The 17,018-nt window shown below is 32.4% G+C and overlaps 2 protein-coding genes across 11 annotated transcripts in view; one reads left to right on the top strand and one right to left on the bottom strand.

The window, feature by feature from the left end:
- Positions 1 to 17,018, bottom strand: part of LOC134847973 (voltage-dependent anion-selective channel protein 2-like) — a 342,992-nt gene that overhangs the window by 12,331 nt on the left and 313,643 nt on the right. For both annotated transcript variants that reach the window (XM_063865285.1, XM_063865286.1), the window contains exon 2: positions 67 to 153. In XM_063865285.1, the coding sequence (XP_063721355.1) occupies positions 67 to 130 (64 nt within the window). In that variant the 5' untranslated portion in view covers positions 131 to 153. The remainder of the gene's footprint in view (positions 1 to 66; positions 154 to 17,018) is intronic.
- LOC134847966 (sperm flagellar protein 2-like) overlaps positions 1 to 17,018 on the top strand; it is a 584,566-nt gene that overhangs the window by 323,698 nt on the left and 243,850 nt on the right. The window lies entirely within an intron of this gene.

The raw sequence follows: 17,018 nt of genomic DNA, 5'->3' as shown, positions 1-17,018 counted from the left end.
TTGTTCTCTATGTCTGCTCAATGTGAAAGTTTCCTATGAAAACTTTACAATAGGTAAAAGACTTACGAAATCCTTTAGAAAACAGGTCTCTGACATCTTTTCCTAAATCGGCAAAGCTTGAAGGAGCCATTTCGTAAGAGTCACGGGTATCTAAAAACTGCATTTGTTAACTAGAGAAACGATATAAAAAACGGTAAATTTTTTTTTAATTGTAAAAATATTCTTTATTAGCTGCTGTACTTGGTGTTTCAAAACTAAGATGGGTTTCTAAAATTTTCTGGACTCCAATTTCAAACTATTCTGGTTGGTTTCAAACTAAAATCAAGACTGCTCGCAACAACGAAAAAAACCTGAATGTTCCAAATGCCCAAGGTCCAAAGAATGAGTAATCTTTTTATACAGAGGCGAAGCGTAGCTTCGATCACTTGCGATGCAACAAAAACATAAAAAAAAAGTATATCGAAAAAAACTTTAACGGTTGAAAAAGTGGGTGAACCGTCTGTTTCGTAGTCTATACGTCATGTACTACACAGGATACCGATGTCAATATTCTTGTTCATAGACAATAAACTCGTTCCAACATAACCAGACTTTCCATTATTAATCATTATCTGTACATTTATACATACATACTGGTTTTTCAGCACGAGATTATAAATTAAAACGCGCCTCTTGGCGTTTAAAAAAGCAAATGTTTCGTCTGTCTAGATTAAATGCAAGTAGTAGCTGAAGGTATGTGTTTGATATTGAAATAGTAGTAATAAAAAAAAAGAATTTAATTGATTAAAAAACAATTTAGAAAAAAGGAAGTTCCTTAAAAAAAACTTTAAAAATTGATCTAAAAAAATATACTGAATGAGTTAGCTATACTGATGCGTCATAAAAAATGTGATTTCAAAAAATTGGACTTCGTTGTTTCTCTACTAAAATAAGCTAGAAGAGAAAAAAATGTTGAGATAATCAATTTTCCCAAGATAACATTTTCGTTCGAAAAAGTTAAGGAGCCGCCTCTGCAGGAACCATTATCGCAAACGCTTCTTTCAAGTGAACTTTATAACTCAAATTTGATCTAGAAAAAACTCATTTTTCTTAACAACGGCTTATTTTAAACATGTAACTATGCTAATTGGAATAAATGACTGCCTCTCAGATGATTTCGACGTGAAGGAAGCCGTGAGTAGCTTAGAAAAACTAATTTATCTCGTAAATCATAAATTCTCCCCAGAAACAATTTCACTATGTACTGTAACTCCCTTAGGCGCTTTTAGAAAAGATTTTAATCCAAATGTACAGAAGCTAAACAAGCAAATTCTTAATTTAGTACGGAATGTAAAGGACTTGGGCGAAGTAAAATTGGCTATTTTAGACATAAACCAAAATTTTAGTGAAAATACCGATGCGCTTAGCTCGGATGGTTTGCATCCTTCTGATGCGGGTGTTGAAATTTTGGTGCAAAGTTTTAGAGATTCTTTTAGAGGTTCTGATATTAATGCAAACACATGTGAGATAACAATTCGCCCCAGAATGAAGCAAACCCAACAATCATCAAATTTAGACCCAAAAACGGCAGATATGATACAATTTTTCCAAAACGGTGCAAAATTCTTTAGGAAATACTAGTTTCGCATTTTTTCTTGGTGCAACCTTTGGCGATTATTTAATTTATTATGCTGAATATTAAATTCTGGTTGTTTTGTGAAATTTTTCTAATTTCCAAGGCTCAGATGGAAAATATAGAAAAAACCATTGTTTACTGGGGCTATCTAAGCTGCCATCAAAAGATATTAACATCGCAATGTGGGATAAATGAGCTGAGAGCTACCACACTGACTCATCTTTTCCTCTTTGGGTTGTTACTAACCCAAAGCGGGGATGTTGAAAAACCCTGGTCCTATTGAAACCATTGAAACAGTCTACGGCATCTGCTCAAAAAATTGTGCAAATCTTAAATTTGTTCATTTGAATTTTCAAAGTATTATTAGAAAACGGATGCAATTGAAAAAAATTCTTGATGATATGGGCGAAAATACAATTATAGGAATTTTCGAAACGTGGCTTAAGAAAGAAGATAGTGACAATTTATGGAATCTCCACCCTAGAACGCATGCGATGTTCAGATAAGATAGGCAATCAGCGGTAAAAAAGAAAGGCGGTGGCGTTTTGTTATATATACCAGTCAAATTGGCTTGGAAATTGAGGCCTGGTTTAAATTTATTTGATAGAGAAAAATATGAGTCAGTGTGGGTTGAGTGCAAATCAAATCTACAATTAACATTTCCAGTAAAGAAAAAATGTTAGTTAATTTGTGTTATAATCCAAGCAGATCAAATTTTATTGATTCTTTGGAACAATTAACGCTTAACATAGATAATGCATTTTCAGTTTCTAATAAAATTACGCTTCTGGGTGATTATAACATAAATTATCTGGATAGCAAAGAAAAAGAAAATTTAGACTCTATAATTATTCCATATGGATTGAAGGTTTTTTGTCCAAACGATGAGACCAGAATTAGTTCCTCAACTAAAACTAATATCGACTACATTATCAGTGACTATGAAACAAACGGCTTTGAATTTTGTTTTGATACACTCTATAAAACGGACCATTTTGCTTTATTTATTTTGACGGATATAAAATGCGGCAAAAGTTTACCGAGGATAATTTCGACTTTCAATAAGAAAAATTACCAGAAAATTAATTTCGCAATACACTCTCCGCTCTTCCTTGGTATCTCTTATATCAATGAACAGACGCACAGAAAATGTTCTCGACGATGATTTATTTAATTTCTAGTGCTCTTGAGCAACATGCTCCTATCGAAAAAATTTTGTTCGTAATTTTATACCAAAAAATGTGTAGAAAACGGAATGGTTCGATTCAGAATGTCAGCAATTGTTGATTAAGAAACAGAATTCACTCAGATTATATCGCAGTCGAAGCACAAGCGATAATTGGTCAAAGTACCAGTTCTTACGTAATCAACTGAGCCAATTGATCAGAAGTAAACAACTCGAACGTTCAAAATATTGTTTTTCACTTCTCAGCACTATTCAAAAAAAATGGAAATATATTAACCAAGTTAGAGGTACATGTTCTAGCAACAATCGAATTACAGTTCTACGAAATTCCTTTAGTGAAATGATAACCCAAGACAAAAAAATTGCCAATCATTTAAATTATATTTTTCAATTTTAGGCAAATTTTTCGGCGCTAAAAAGCCTCCGAATTACAAAAAATCTGCCTCTGAATCTGCGCCTTTCCATTTTCAACACATTAAAGTGAAGCAAAGCTTTGATATAGTTCGAAAAATCAATGTCAGAAAACCACTCGGACCTTGTACCGTACCTGCTTGGGCAATCATTGACGATCAATCAGTTATAGTTCCACATTTAACTTTTGTCATAAATACTTGCTTAGATGAGAACATTTTCCCGATCGAACTGAAAAAAGCACAAGTAACCCCTTTGTTATCGGCCAATATTAATAACTTGTGCTTTTTCTCAAATTTTTGAAAAAATTTTGCATGCCCAAATAACAGAACATCTTGACAAATTTCAAATAATGACACCATTTCAATTCGGATTTCGCAAAAACATTTCAACACAAGAAGCTCTTGTTTATGTGACAGAAAGTATTCGAAATCAAATAGATTCAAAAAAAATTGTACATGCAGCTTCATTAGATCTGTCCAAGGCTTTTGATTCTATTTCGCATGAAGTTTTAATTGAAAAAATGCTTTCTCTCGGTTTTTCAAATGGAGCAAATGCTTTAATTGCTAGCTTCCTAAACAAACGTTTTCAAAGAGTAAACGTCAATGGAATCTTTTCAGACTGGATTGAAATCAAACGAGGTGTCCCACAAGGAACGGTACTTGGTCCGTTGTTGTTCAATTTATATGTTAATGACATACAAGAGCGATTATATGAAGGTTGTACTTTAATTCAATATGCTGACGACTGTATGGTTTTGTCCTCTTCTATAATTTCTGAGGATGCTTTGAATCGATTGCAAAAATCACTCAACAATCTAACGGAATTTTTTGCAGAGAACCAATTGAATCTGAATGCATCTAAGTCGGAATTTATAACATTTTGTCAAAAAAATGATAGCAAAAATGTAGATACTGATACAATAGTAATTAATGGGTATTATGTAGCCAAAAAATCAGAATGCAAATATTTAGGCCTTATTCTTGATTCAAGTTTATCTTTTCATGCTCAAATCAAAACAATTCTCCAAAAAATGGCACAAGGAATTAAAACTATAGATACAATTGGACAACAACTGCCGACATTATCATTAGTTGCCTTGCTTCATTGTCTTGTTTTATCACAGTTAGATTATTCAGCAATATTTTTAATACAAATTAATGCTACTTTGATGCTATCTCTAGAGAAACAGTTGAACTGGGCGTTTAAAAGAACATGTTTCAGATCGAAATTTAAATCTTCTTCCCTTCTTCGCATTAGCAAATCGTTCATTGGAATCGAGAAAAGACTTGAGTTAAAGTGTATAACATACTTATACCAATATCTTACAAACAAAAAAAAGGCTTTTCAAAATACTTTGATCTACCGACTGCCAATTATGGGCTCAACAAAAGAACGAAACAAATTATTTTTGACAAACATTGTTCAACCGCTTCTCTACAAAAATCATTTTTTCATTTGACTTCTAAAAAATGGAATTCACTGCCCATAATTTTGCGCAATTTAGAAAAATCGAGAACAGGATTCAAGAAAAAATTGAAAGAATTTTATGTGAGTGAATTGAGAAACAATCCAATATGTACAAATACAAATACGTGGCGTGATTTCCGTTTTTGCTAGTTCTATATGTTTTAATTTAGTTTAATTTTTCACACATTGTTTGAAAGAGAATCTGTATATACTCTGTATATACGCTGTATGTTTGGACTATCTGTAAAATTGTTTGTAAAGTTTTAATACCAGCTCGTTCTTAATTCTTAAAACTGATGTTTTTTTAGTATCCGTAACTTCATATATTTTAATCAACCAATTTCTGAACTGTAACCGAACTTATTTTGTTATGTTTTGTTTTGTTTATTGCTTGTTTTCTGATGTTGTGTTTTTGTTTGATGTAAATAATGAATTTTAACCAATTTTATTATTATTTACACTTTGCTATACTGATGCCTCGGCTTTTATTGTATAGTAATTCAGGTGTTCTTTCTTCTTCTTCTGTTCTTCTTCTTCTTCTACAGTACTAAAACGGTCAAAAGGATTTTCACAGTGCATGAGTTTTTTGCAAAGATCAGGATATCGCCGCTTAAGCAGAGAAGACTCACAAAACCGGTTTTCTGGGTTGAACAATTCTACGAATTGGCTCGGTAGTTATCGCGTAAGTCAAAAAATTTGTCAAAATCTGTCAAAATTCAAAACTCGGCTTGCTTGAAGGCAATAATTTTTTTTACTGAAAAAAATCGACAAATTTAGGTATAAAGCTACGCTTTCAACTACCTGTTGTTCCGATTAAACCTTTGATATCAGATTTGGCAGTATAGTTAGCAACAAAAGTTCACAAAAACGGTCAACTGATCAAAAATTTGACTTTTCCCGGAACCATTTTTTTTGAATAACTAGGGCTTAGCCGCTTATGATGATGATGATGATGCTCCTTTAAATAACTTAAGCCAAAAAAAACATAAAAGTAAAGTCAAGATCGGCAGTTTGAACAAGTGCACTTCAATAACCATGAACAAGCGTTCAGTTGATCAAAAGATGACACAGTTTTCTAAAAGAAATTCCTATAATCTTCTCTGGAAAAACTTGAGGGGAGCAAAGATGTGTACACCAAGAAGAATATATTCGTTGACGGATTTCTCAACGGGATGAAACAAGAACTTCAAGGTCTGCCACTTCTGCTGCTTGAATTGTGGAGAGGATGATGGACTCCGACTGGTAATCACCTCAAAAATATACGCAGAAAACGGCAGTTCTGTAAGACCATATAACATTTTGTAGAACAGAAACAAATCGTTGCAAGAAAATGGTAACAGATAGGCAGATTTTTCTTGAGCAAACTTTCTTGGCCTTTATAGGACATTGAACAAAAAACCCATTTCAGACATTTTCGATTGAAACTTTCAAGTTTTCGGAATTAACATAATGAAGTAAACCAAACAGATGTGCAAAAAAACGATACTCTTGATACGCTTTTTAACAAGCGTGAGTTTGGTGGATTGAGAGACAGTGAAAGGAAAATTGCGTTTGATTATATGAAGTGACTTGTAACATGATAACAGCTTATTATTGATATGTGTCATTCAGTTCAAGTCATCAGAGACAAGTAAACCCAGGTCGTCTGATGAGTAACCCCAGGTACATCAGTTTGTGAAAGAATCAATATCATGCTGTAGAAAAATGAAATCAGTAGAAAACACCTTTGAATTTTTCGCGAACAAAGAACAACTGGAAATTACTAAACACTTTGGCAGATAATTGATAAAAAAGAAAAAAAAAAGCGGCCCCAAGATGCTGCATTGAAGAACGCCACTAGTAACAGGACATGGATTGGAAAAGCGCGCCTTTATACGAACACACTGTGATCGGCTACAGAGATACGACGTAAAAAGTAACGAAAAATCATAAACGAAACCATACACTGATAGCTTGTTTAGAATGATGTCATGACGAACAGAATCAAAAACTTTATTAAAGTCAAAATAAACAGCAGCGGAAGGAACGTTTAGATCACTAGTGTGGCAAACTTCATCAAGAAACGATAATAACTGTGTTACAGTTGATCGTTGTTTTCTAAAACCATGCTGAGAGTTTGAAAAATGTTTTCGAATCTTTGAATAAATATGATTGCAGAGAACTTTCTCAAAACATAAATCAAGGGGTTGTAAGATAATGATAAGTCTGTAGTTTGTAATATCATTAGGAGACCCAGACTACGGAATTGGAGGAACAAAAGCACATTTCCAGGCGGCAGGCCAGACGCAAATGTTGAAATCAAACAAGGGATGCATTAAAATGATAATCTTGATAGACATGTTAACAAACATGAGCTTAGTAGATTGAAAGACAGTGAAAGGAAAATTGCGTTTGATAAAATGAAATGAATTGTTACATGATAACAGCTCATTATTGATATTTGTTATCCAGTACAAGTCATCAGAGAAAATTAAACCCAAATGTTTTACTACATTTTAGAACATAAAGAGGAAATCGATATGCTTATACTTATGTTTTTGTTAACGACCTTCCAGGAAAATGCGCACAATTCGTTCCCCTACTTTTTGCCGATGACGCAAAAATTTTAAGCGTGAGTTTAGGCTCAAAATATATTCAAAGTGATTTGAATGCACTGTACGACTGGACCGCTTGTAAACAACATGCCTTTCACAATGGATAGCTTGATGACACCTGCTAATCGCTAATTTTTTTCTTAAATTTCTCTGAACTTCTAACTGGAAGGCAAGTCACTGATAAAGAGTCCCACGTTATTTTTGTAGAATTGATCATTTTACAGAAAATAAAATAGAGAAATATCTTTTTTACGATTATCAGGGATACTATAGTGGAAATGAGTTTGTAGTAGAGCAATTTCCCGGAAACTCATTAGCATAAGTCTAGATTGAATTGCATCAAAATTCAGTCCAAGATAAAATCATCTTAACGGCCTGAAAATTGGTTTTAATTAGAAGCAAGAGCATTGCGTTCTTCTATAATTTTGGCTTTTATCAGAAATATTGTTGAATACAGGCTTCAGCATCTATCAAACCTAAAAGAAATACGGTAGCAATTCTTAGAAGACACATACTCATAAGATGTTTCAGGCTGTTTTTAGGGTAAACTTGGCTTAAGGTAAATTTGGCTAATATTAGGAAATTTTTTGACTTCAAGCACAATAATCTGGCAAATTTAAATTAAATAAGGAATCAATTCAAAAATTTCCGAAATATATTGTTTCCATGATGTTTTTCCATATATTGCATAGATGGTTCTTACCTAACATTGGTAAAACAAAACTTAGTTTCAAATATTTTGGTTCCAAAAATAATGCGTGTATTGCACGTTTTTCTATCGTTTCGGGTTTGAACATTCGGATTTTTTTTGTCTCTTACGGGACTTTGATCTAGGTTTATGCTCATGAGTCATATGAAAACTGCTTTATTTTAAACCCATTTGTCCAAACCCATATAGCATCCCTGAGTATCGTAACATAAATATTTGTCTAATTTATCTTCTGTAAAATAATCAGGTCTAGAAAACTAATGGGGAACGCTAGATCAGTGACTTACAATCCAGGGAGAAGTTAAAAATGTTTTAAGAGAAAAGCGAGTAGAGTCAAAACCTTACAATTGAATAAAAAGGTGCTGACAATCAAAACCTGACTACATATAAAAATCGCCACTTGCACTACCAGGAACGTTTTTTAGCGTTAAAACAACGAAAATAACAATATCACTTGGAAAACACATAAGTTGAGCAAAAAGACCTGATGTGACTGAGCAAAAAGTGACTTCTCCGTCTGATCTTCAATCGAAATATACAATTGTACCGGTCACAATGTTCCTTGATTGAAAACTTTTATGCAATCTCTGGAAATTTAATTGTAATTGTACCATCTTATCTTACACATGAAGTAAGTACGAGAACGACACAATTGATGGCCACAAAAAAATCAAAATTTTGTATTTTCTTGAAAAATTTATCAATCAGTATGTCGAAAACAGTCTTTTTCAGAAAATCATTGTTAATTTGGATCCAAAACGAAAACTCCGAAACTAAAATAACCATAAGCGAAATATAAAACAAAGATATTTATTTTTAACACTTGCTTTACCAGATTTAGTTGAGAACCCTCTATGTAACCTATGGAAAAACATTATGGAAACAAGTCATTTTTCCTATGGAAAAACATTATGGAAACATGTCATTTTTTTGAAGTGCAAGTAACTCTTGTTTGAATGTCATTTTATTCTGTAAGTAAAAAATATCTATAAATTTTGCTTGACCTAAATTTACATCTTAAAACTAGCTACCGTTTTGCATCTGAAACTTTGATATACTTTTTTAAACACGTTCATTTCTTATCATCAAAGACAAATTTTCTTTACGTTTCCGATTAGAAGGTGTCGTCAAACTGGAATGTAATTTTTTTTAGGTTTTACAACTTGTTTAACATAACACTTTAATCAATTGTATCTTGGTTTATAATGAAGTCAAAATTCTATTCATTCCCAGAGTTAACGAACTTGCCTTTAACGGCAAAAGTGCTGGGTTCGAAGAAGAGAAGGACCTGTTTTGTTTTTGATCAAGAAAGTTTTCTGTTTCGAATAAAATTGTTGACCAATTGTTTGTCTTCTCATTTTTTCTCGTCTTAGTTGTCACATCTGGAATTTTTTTTGCTGCGCTTATCTTTGCTTAATGTTGCTTTTAGTGTTTGATTTTTTTCTGACATTGAGTTTTCTGACAGGTATGGCCCTGGGAAAAGTCGAAAATTTTGTGTTTTGACTGTTTTTTTTTATTTTCGGCAATTCTCGTGAAATACGCTCACAATTCTGAGGTTTTGGGTTCAAGCGAAGTTACAGGTTGAGTGAATCTATTATGTAGTAGTAGTAGTAAAAGTAGTAGTATTAGTAGAAGTGCTTTTGTGCACAGCACAAGCAAGGATTTCCCGGTCAGTTGTTTGTTTTATTGTCAAGTCTGGCTTCTAGAGTCGTCTAGTGTGCAATCGCAAGCTATGCTCTATGTGCATCTGTTCCTTTGTTCATAGTCTTTCACTAATTTTCTCCAAAATAACCACAATATTTGCTTCTCCGGTGCGCTTGTTTCTCTCACGTCAGTTTTGAGTTCATTTACTAGCCGATACGTTTGGTAAAAGAAATCGTCCTCCAAAAAATTCTTGTTTTGTCTCTGCAGCTGAAACATACAACACTGCGAAGAACTGAAACATGATGGAACGTCTAACATATCAGCATCGTTTTATTAGATAAAATTTTAGATAGCAGCTGAAGTTTGTAAATCTGTTTGTACATGGGCAGCGGTAGCATGATACTTTAATAAACCGGTCTTTTTGCACATCCATTTAACTATATACGCCCTTGTACATTTTCGAGTTCTGTCAAAATACATTTACTCAATGCATAACAGGGACTTGCGTACGTGATAATTGGTATTATTATAGATTTTAACAAATCCATGACTTACAATCCAGGGAGAAGTTAAAAATGTTTTAAGAGAAAAGCGAGTAGAGTCAAAACCTTACAATTGAATAAAAAGGTGCTGACAATCAAAACCTGACTACATATAAAAATCGCCACTTGCACTACCAGGAACGTTTTTTAGCGTTAAAACAACGAAAATAACAATATCACTTGGAAAACACATAAGTTGAGCAAAAAGACCTGATGTGACTGAGCAAAAAGTGACTTCTCCGTCTGATCTTCAATCGAAATATACAATTGTACCGGTCACAATGTTCCTTGATTGAAAACTTTTATGCAATCTCTGGAAATTTAATTGTAATTGTACCATCTTATCTTACACATGAAGTAAGTACGAGAACGACACAATTGATGGCCACAAAAAAATCAAAATTTTGTATTTTCTTGAAAAATTTATCAATCAGTATGTCGAAAACAGTCTTTTTCAGAAAATCATTGTTAATTTGGATCCAAAACGAAAACTCCGAAACTAAAATAACCATAAGCGAAATATAAAACAAAGATATTTATTTTTAACACTTGCTTTACCAGATTTAGTTGAGAACCCTCTATGTAACCTATGGAAAAACATTATGGAAACAAGTCATTTTTCCTATGGAAAAACATTATGGAAACATGTCATTTTTTTGAAGTGCAAGTAACTCTTGTTTGAATGTCATTTTATTCTGTAAGTAAAAAATATCTATAAATTTTGCTTGACCTAAATTTACATCTTAAAACTAGCTACCGTTTTGCATCTGAAACTTTGATATACTTTTTTAAACACGTTCATTTCTTATCATCAAAGACAAATTTTCTTTACGTTTCCGATTAGAAGGTGTCGTCAAACTGGAATGTAATTTTTTTAAGGTTTTACAACTTGTTTAACATAACACTTTAATCAATTGTATCTTGGTTTATAATGAAGTCAAAATTCTATTCATTCCCAGAGTTAACGAACTTGCCTTTAACGGCAAAAGTGCTGGGTTCGAAGAAGAGAAGGACCTGTTTTGTTTTTGATCAAGAAAGTTTTCTGTTTCGAATAAAATTGTTGACCAATTGTTTGTCTTCTCATTTTTTCTCGTCTTAGTTGTCACATCTGGAATTTTTTTTGCTGCGCTTATCTTTGCTTAATGTTGCTTTTAGTGTTTGATTTTTTTCTGACATTGAGTTTTCTGACAGGTATGGCCCTGGGAAAAGTCGAAAATTTTGTGTTTTGACTGTTTTTTTTTATTTTCGGCAATTCTCGTGAAATACGCTCACAATTCTGAGGTTTTGGGTTCAAGCGAAGTTACAGGTTGAGTGAATCTATTATGTAGTAGTAGTAGTAAAAGTAGTAGTATTAGTAGAAGTGCTTTTGTGCACAGCACAAGCAAGGATTTCCCGGTCAGTTGTTTGTTTTATTGTCAAGTCTGGCTTCTAGAGTCGTCTAGTGTGCAATCGCAAGCTATGCTCTATGTGCATCTGTTCCTTTGTTCATAGTCTTTCACTAATTTTCTCCAAAATAACCACAATATTTGCTTCTCCGGTGCGCTTGTTTCTCTCACGTCAGTTTTGAGTTCATTTACTAGCCGATACGTTTGGTAAAAGAAATCGTCCTCCAAAAAATTCTTGTTTTGTCTCTGCAGCTGAAACATACAACACTGCGAAGAACTGAAACATGATGGAACGTCTAACATATCAGCATCGTTTTATTAGATAAAATTTTAGATAGCAGCTGAAGTTTGTAAATCTGTTTGTACATGGGCAGCGGTAGCATGATACTTTAATAAACCGGTCTTTTTGCACATCCATTTAACTATATACGCCCTTGTACATTTTCGAGTTCTGTCAAAATACATTTACTCAATGCATAACAGGGACTTGCGTACGTGATAATTGGTATTATTATAGATTTTAACAAATCCAGTTTTGTTTTTTCACGAGATTCGATACGCTTTTTTTATCATGTGAAAAACAAGATTTGTTTTGAAGCAAACGTTTTTATATGCGAAAAAAATTTATTACTCTTTTTTCAATATCAAACGCATACCTTCAGCTTAGCTGGGCCACTACTTGCTTTTTATCTAGAAAGAAGAAACTTTTGATTTTTTAAACCCCAAGAGGCGCGTTTTAAAAATAATCTTGTGCTGAAAAACCAGTATTTGTGTATAAATGTGTATAACTATTCTCGTTTATCTTTGTTGTGTTTTGATATTTCAGTAAGAACGAAAAATTTTTCTGCAAACATTTGTACCAACCATCGGAATTCTCAACTTCAAGAAAACAAAAGATTCAAATCATGAAAATCATGACAATTCTTGTCAATATTTTGTCAAAATCTCCATGATACTTCAAACAATTGTAGGCTCAAAAAATTTTGCATTGGTAATTATACACAATTTTGAGTGTTTTTAAAAAGAATTCAGCGAACTAGCCATTATTTAGTTATTTGTAGAATTTATTTCTTGCCTGAAAGTTTTCTTGTATGTGCGGTCAATTTTCCGAGCAAAAAATCAATTCATTAATATTTGGATACAGTTTATTGGCTAACTTGATCCATACATTGTTCTGTGATAATTTTTACAAGTCGCCCCTTTTTTTGCAAAAAAAAACTTTTTTCTTTTACTTGCATTGCGGATCTTTCACGACCAAAACTTTTCGCTTTGATTTGTTTTTATTGATTGAACGAAATTTTACTCTCGTTCTTGTTAACAAGATAACCCAGTCTATAGTTTTTTCAGAAGTTTTTTAGAAAAAAAACCCAAAATTTTTCGGGCAATAATGAGTCGTTGTAACTCCCAGACAATACCCACCGTAAAACTGTTTTTTTTTACATTAGAGGACTGGACCCAAAAGCTATTTATTATATCATTATTTCAAGTTTTTTATATTCCTAGTTATCTTTAAGCTTGCGGTTCTGCGCTCTTAAGATTTTGGTTCATCATGTTTTATTTGGTTTTAAAAAATATCTTTAGGAATATAGTTTTAAGTTGCTACAAAAATGAGATCCTTAGGTGCTTATGAAACCATTAGGTGTGTCAAATTCAATAAAAAACTTAATACTGATTTACGTGCTTTTATGACGGTCATTGCGTACAGTATGGCACAAAAAGATGCTATCAAAAGGAAGACTAAAACAAAGACCTAATTGTTAATTGTTTCCGGGTGACACCGGCTAATACTCTAAAAGCGCTGTAATATATATAGGGACCCGAATATTTTATATATAATTATTTGAACTAAATTTTTTCTCATTAAACATTACGCTTGCGCTTCTGCGCTCTAGAGTTTGGCGATGTTTATAGCTTATCTGAGTAGTGTTTATTGAAAGTATTTACCCGGGTTGACCTCCATACACCGAAAACGCTTAGCTTACAATTCCATACATCATGTGTATGGAAAAATGTTTGTCGTGCAATTTTCGAACAGAAATTAGTTGAAAAAATTATAAACTAATTTCTGCGGCTGTTTGATTGAAATAGAACAGTCTGGTGATGAAAAAACCGAGATTTTTGTTTTTTTGAAAAAAATGATTATCGAACAATTCCCATACATGAAAATTGTATGAGTAGCATTTTTTTGATGGCGACAAAAAAGTAATTTTGATTTTGCCCCCCAAAAAAATATTTTGCTTCGTTTTTCAACCACAAATCGAACTTTGTACTTAAATAAACATTTTCTGAAAAAATTTTTTTGCATTCAAAAATTATTTTTTTTTGTGTGCATAACGTACTCCGGGATACACAAAAATTGGATTTTTTTCCTTTTCGCTTGATAGGTTTTTTTTTTCAAAAACGCTGCAAGCTCTCAGTTTTTTTATATGGCATGTTTATGTTTGCCTTGATCAATGTCTGATAACATAAAACTTCATATTTTAAAAACCATCAACGTTAAAAAAATTTTACCAAATTTTAAAAATTTGTTACTTTCTTTATATCATTTGTGAAAGACACGATAAAGAAAATTGAGGTCGTTATCAATGCATTGTGAATGCAAGACCGTCCAATTTTTGGTGCTTTGAGTAACCAAGGTCTTTGTCACTTGTGTTCAGTTGCAAACACATCCCAAAGTTTTTAAGAAAATAAAATTAGAAACGAAAAACTTTTTTTTGCTTTATAAAAAAACACCTATTATATAATTTCCAATTATGGGAAAATGTTTTTTATAGAGATTTTTCTATACAATTTTCTGTACGTAGGGAATTGTATTAAAACAAATTTCCCATTTATGAGAATTGTTTGATAAGCATTTTTGGACAACCCGGTTATAGTCTTCGGACAAGTAATGTTGATCCTTTGTCCTGACTACTGTCTCTTCTTGTGAGTTGAGCTTCATATCATCATTTGTAGCTACTTCAACAATCAGGTTTTTCTAGGCAGTTTCCATTTTTCTTGCAGCTGCGTTTTCGAAAAAATCCAAGATCTTGAAACATCTGCAAGTTAATTTGGTATGATCTTGCATTAACTTGGCAAGATTTTCCAAGATCGAAAACTGGGTAATGCGCAATATTTTTCTGACTATTAACGCGTAAGCGGAGATTCATTCTACCCTATAAATTGTTCCAAAATTAAATGAGGCATGCTCTTTGCTACATTTAAGACTTTGGTGTATGCAAAATTTTTCACTTTGTACTTTGCGTAGCTTGTGGGGGATGATTTGCAAAAAAATTGTTTTTGAAAATTTCATTTTTATAAAGTGAGCACTATTCGATAGACCGCCATAGCAGCCACCAACGTTTGCTTAAAAATATCACAGTCAAAGCCATTTGGTGAATTTTTTTTCAAATCTTGTTGTAGTTGGTTTTAGATATTCCAGATTTTTAGGAGTTTTGGTAATTCAGATGCTTTAGACGTTTGATTTACACACTGCCAATCAACAAACTGACTGCTGGTTTAGTTATAAGCAACTGGGGATTGGTGAAACCTTAAATCCAAGTTGGATGATTCATACTTGAAATACACTCTCTTAGTTGACTTGTTTTGGTTGAGAAGTCAAATCATTTCTATTGTTCAAAGTTGTTATCATAATCCAGCCAACACAATTTTGATGAATTGTGGAACCAGATCTAAACTAGTATTTATCATTGGTTATTATTATGATATTTTATCTCTATAAAATATTAAATACTAACCAGTCATACTCCATCAAACTAACAACCTATTTATTTGTAAAGTGTTGAAACTACTTGAAGTTTCAACACCAGAACAATTTGAATTAAACTTACAATACAGTTGTTCTCATTCTGGAACTAATTCGCGCAAACCGTTGTACATTAGATCTATTGAGACTAGGAGATATAAGAGTAAGATTAAGATCGGTATTAGACTAAGAAGTTGCACGAATCTATCCGGCCGAAAATAAGATAGCGTGACGAGCAGACGGTGTACCTTATTTGAAATTACTCTATGAGTACAGTAAATTTTACATAACTTATCTGGTGCGACCAAAAGTCTCGAACAGACCTTAACTAACCTAAATTAGAAAAAATTAGATTAAAATTAGACAACTACAACATTTCATAAAAATGTTATTTACAAAATTTTAGTAGATATGTCTCTACGCCTCAATAGATCAGGTCCAATATTCCGAACAATACGAGAACTACTCGGTATTGGAAGAAGAGGTCGAACAAGAAAGGACATACGACTAGGAAGAAATATACCAATTGATTTCATGATATTACGACAAAAACGAGATCAAACTTTTGTATTTAGGATACTACCAGCATTAAATTCAAATTTTCATATACTGACATAATATTTGAAAAACCACTTTCAAATAACCTTTCATGACGCTAAATTTATTAATTGTACAATAACGACTGATAAAAACAACACTTGTTGTTTTCCTTTAATCAGCTGTAATTAAATGACCTCTTGAAAAAATATTTATTAAATATAAAAAAAAGAAAAATTAGTTAAAATAAATCATAAATTGTTAGTTTTTTTTCATCAAATCATCCCAGCTTCATCACCTAAAACATAACAGCAAATTTTGATAAAAAAACTAATAAAAACTAACACCTAACCTTAACGCTCTAATTATAAACTATCAAGGCTCATCCTTACTTTCACTTAAATTAATTTCATTTAAATAACAGATCATCAAGTTTTCCCTTGGATCTTTAAATTAAATTATACCTTAAACTTTGAAATTTTAAATAATTAAATCCCTGATCATCAAGGTCTTTCCTTGGATCAAATAGAACAATTTTGTTCTCCCCCTCCACATTTAATTAGTGTCTAACGACCTCAAACGTCGATTCATTGCCCAACCCTCATCATTTAATTAACGACGAAAAATACGAACTCGTAATCACACCAAACTGACAATCAGTAGGATACATAAGAACAAAAAGACAAACACTAAGAAAAAAGATAATTGATAAACGAAAACAAATTATAAGGAAAAGATTTTCAAAATGGAGAAACGCAGTATCAGAATCAGAAACAACCGCAATACACGAACTTCACATTTTAAAAGATTCAATCAACAAAAAACACCAAATAGACGATCAATTATGTTTCACAGATTCAGAAACCTCATCACCAGCATCAATAAAAAGCAAACGGAAAATAAAAAAATGCTACACAAACAAACCAATACGTTTGTACAATTGGAATCAACCAATAAGACACATTGAAAATTACACATTAACAGTAAAAAAACACAAAAAAGATTCAAAATGATGATGACCCAGAAAATTCAATACTCCCATTTTTAATATCACCGTTTTTGAACCTCGTGGAAAAAAATTGTAAAAAATTGCTACACAAACAAACCAATACGTTTGTACAATTGGAATCAACCAATAAGACACATTGAAAATTACACATTAACAGTAATAAAACACAAA

This window comes from Symsagittifera roscoffensis, chromosome 6 (genome assembly GCF_963678635.1).
Source record: "Symsagittifera roscoffensis chromosome 6, txSymRosc1.1, whole genome shotgun sequence".
Taxonomy (NCBI): Eukaryota; Metazoa; Xenacoelomorpha; order Acoela; family Convolutidae; genus Symsagittifera; species Symsagittifera roscoffensis.
The sequence above is the reverse complement of the archived record's forward strand: the minus strand, read 5'-3'. Positions and strand labels throughout refer to the sequence as shown.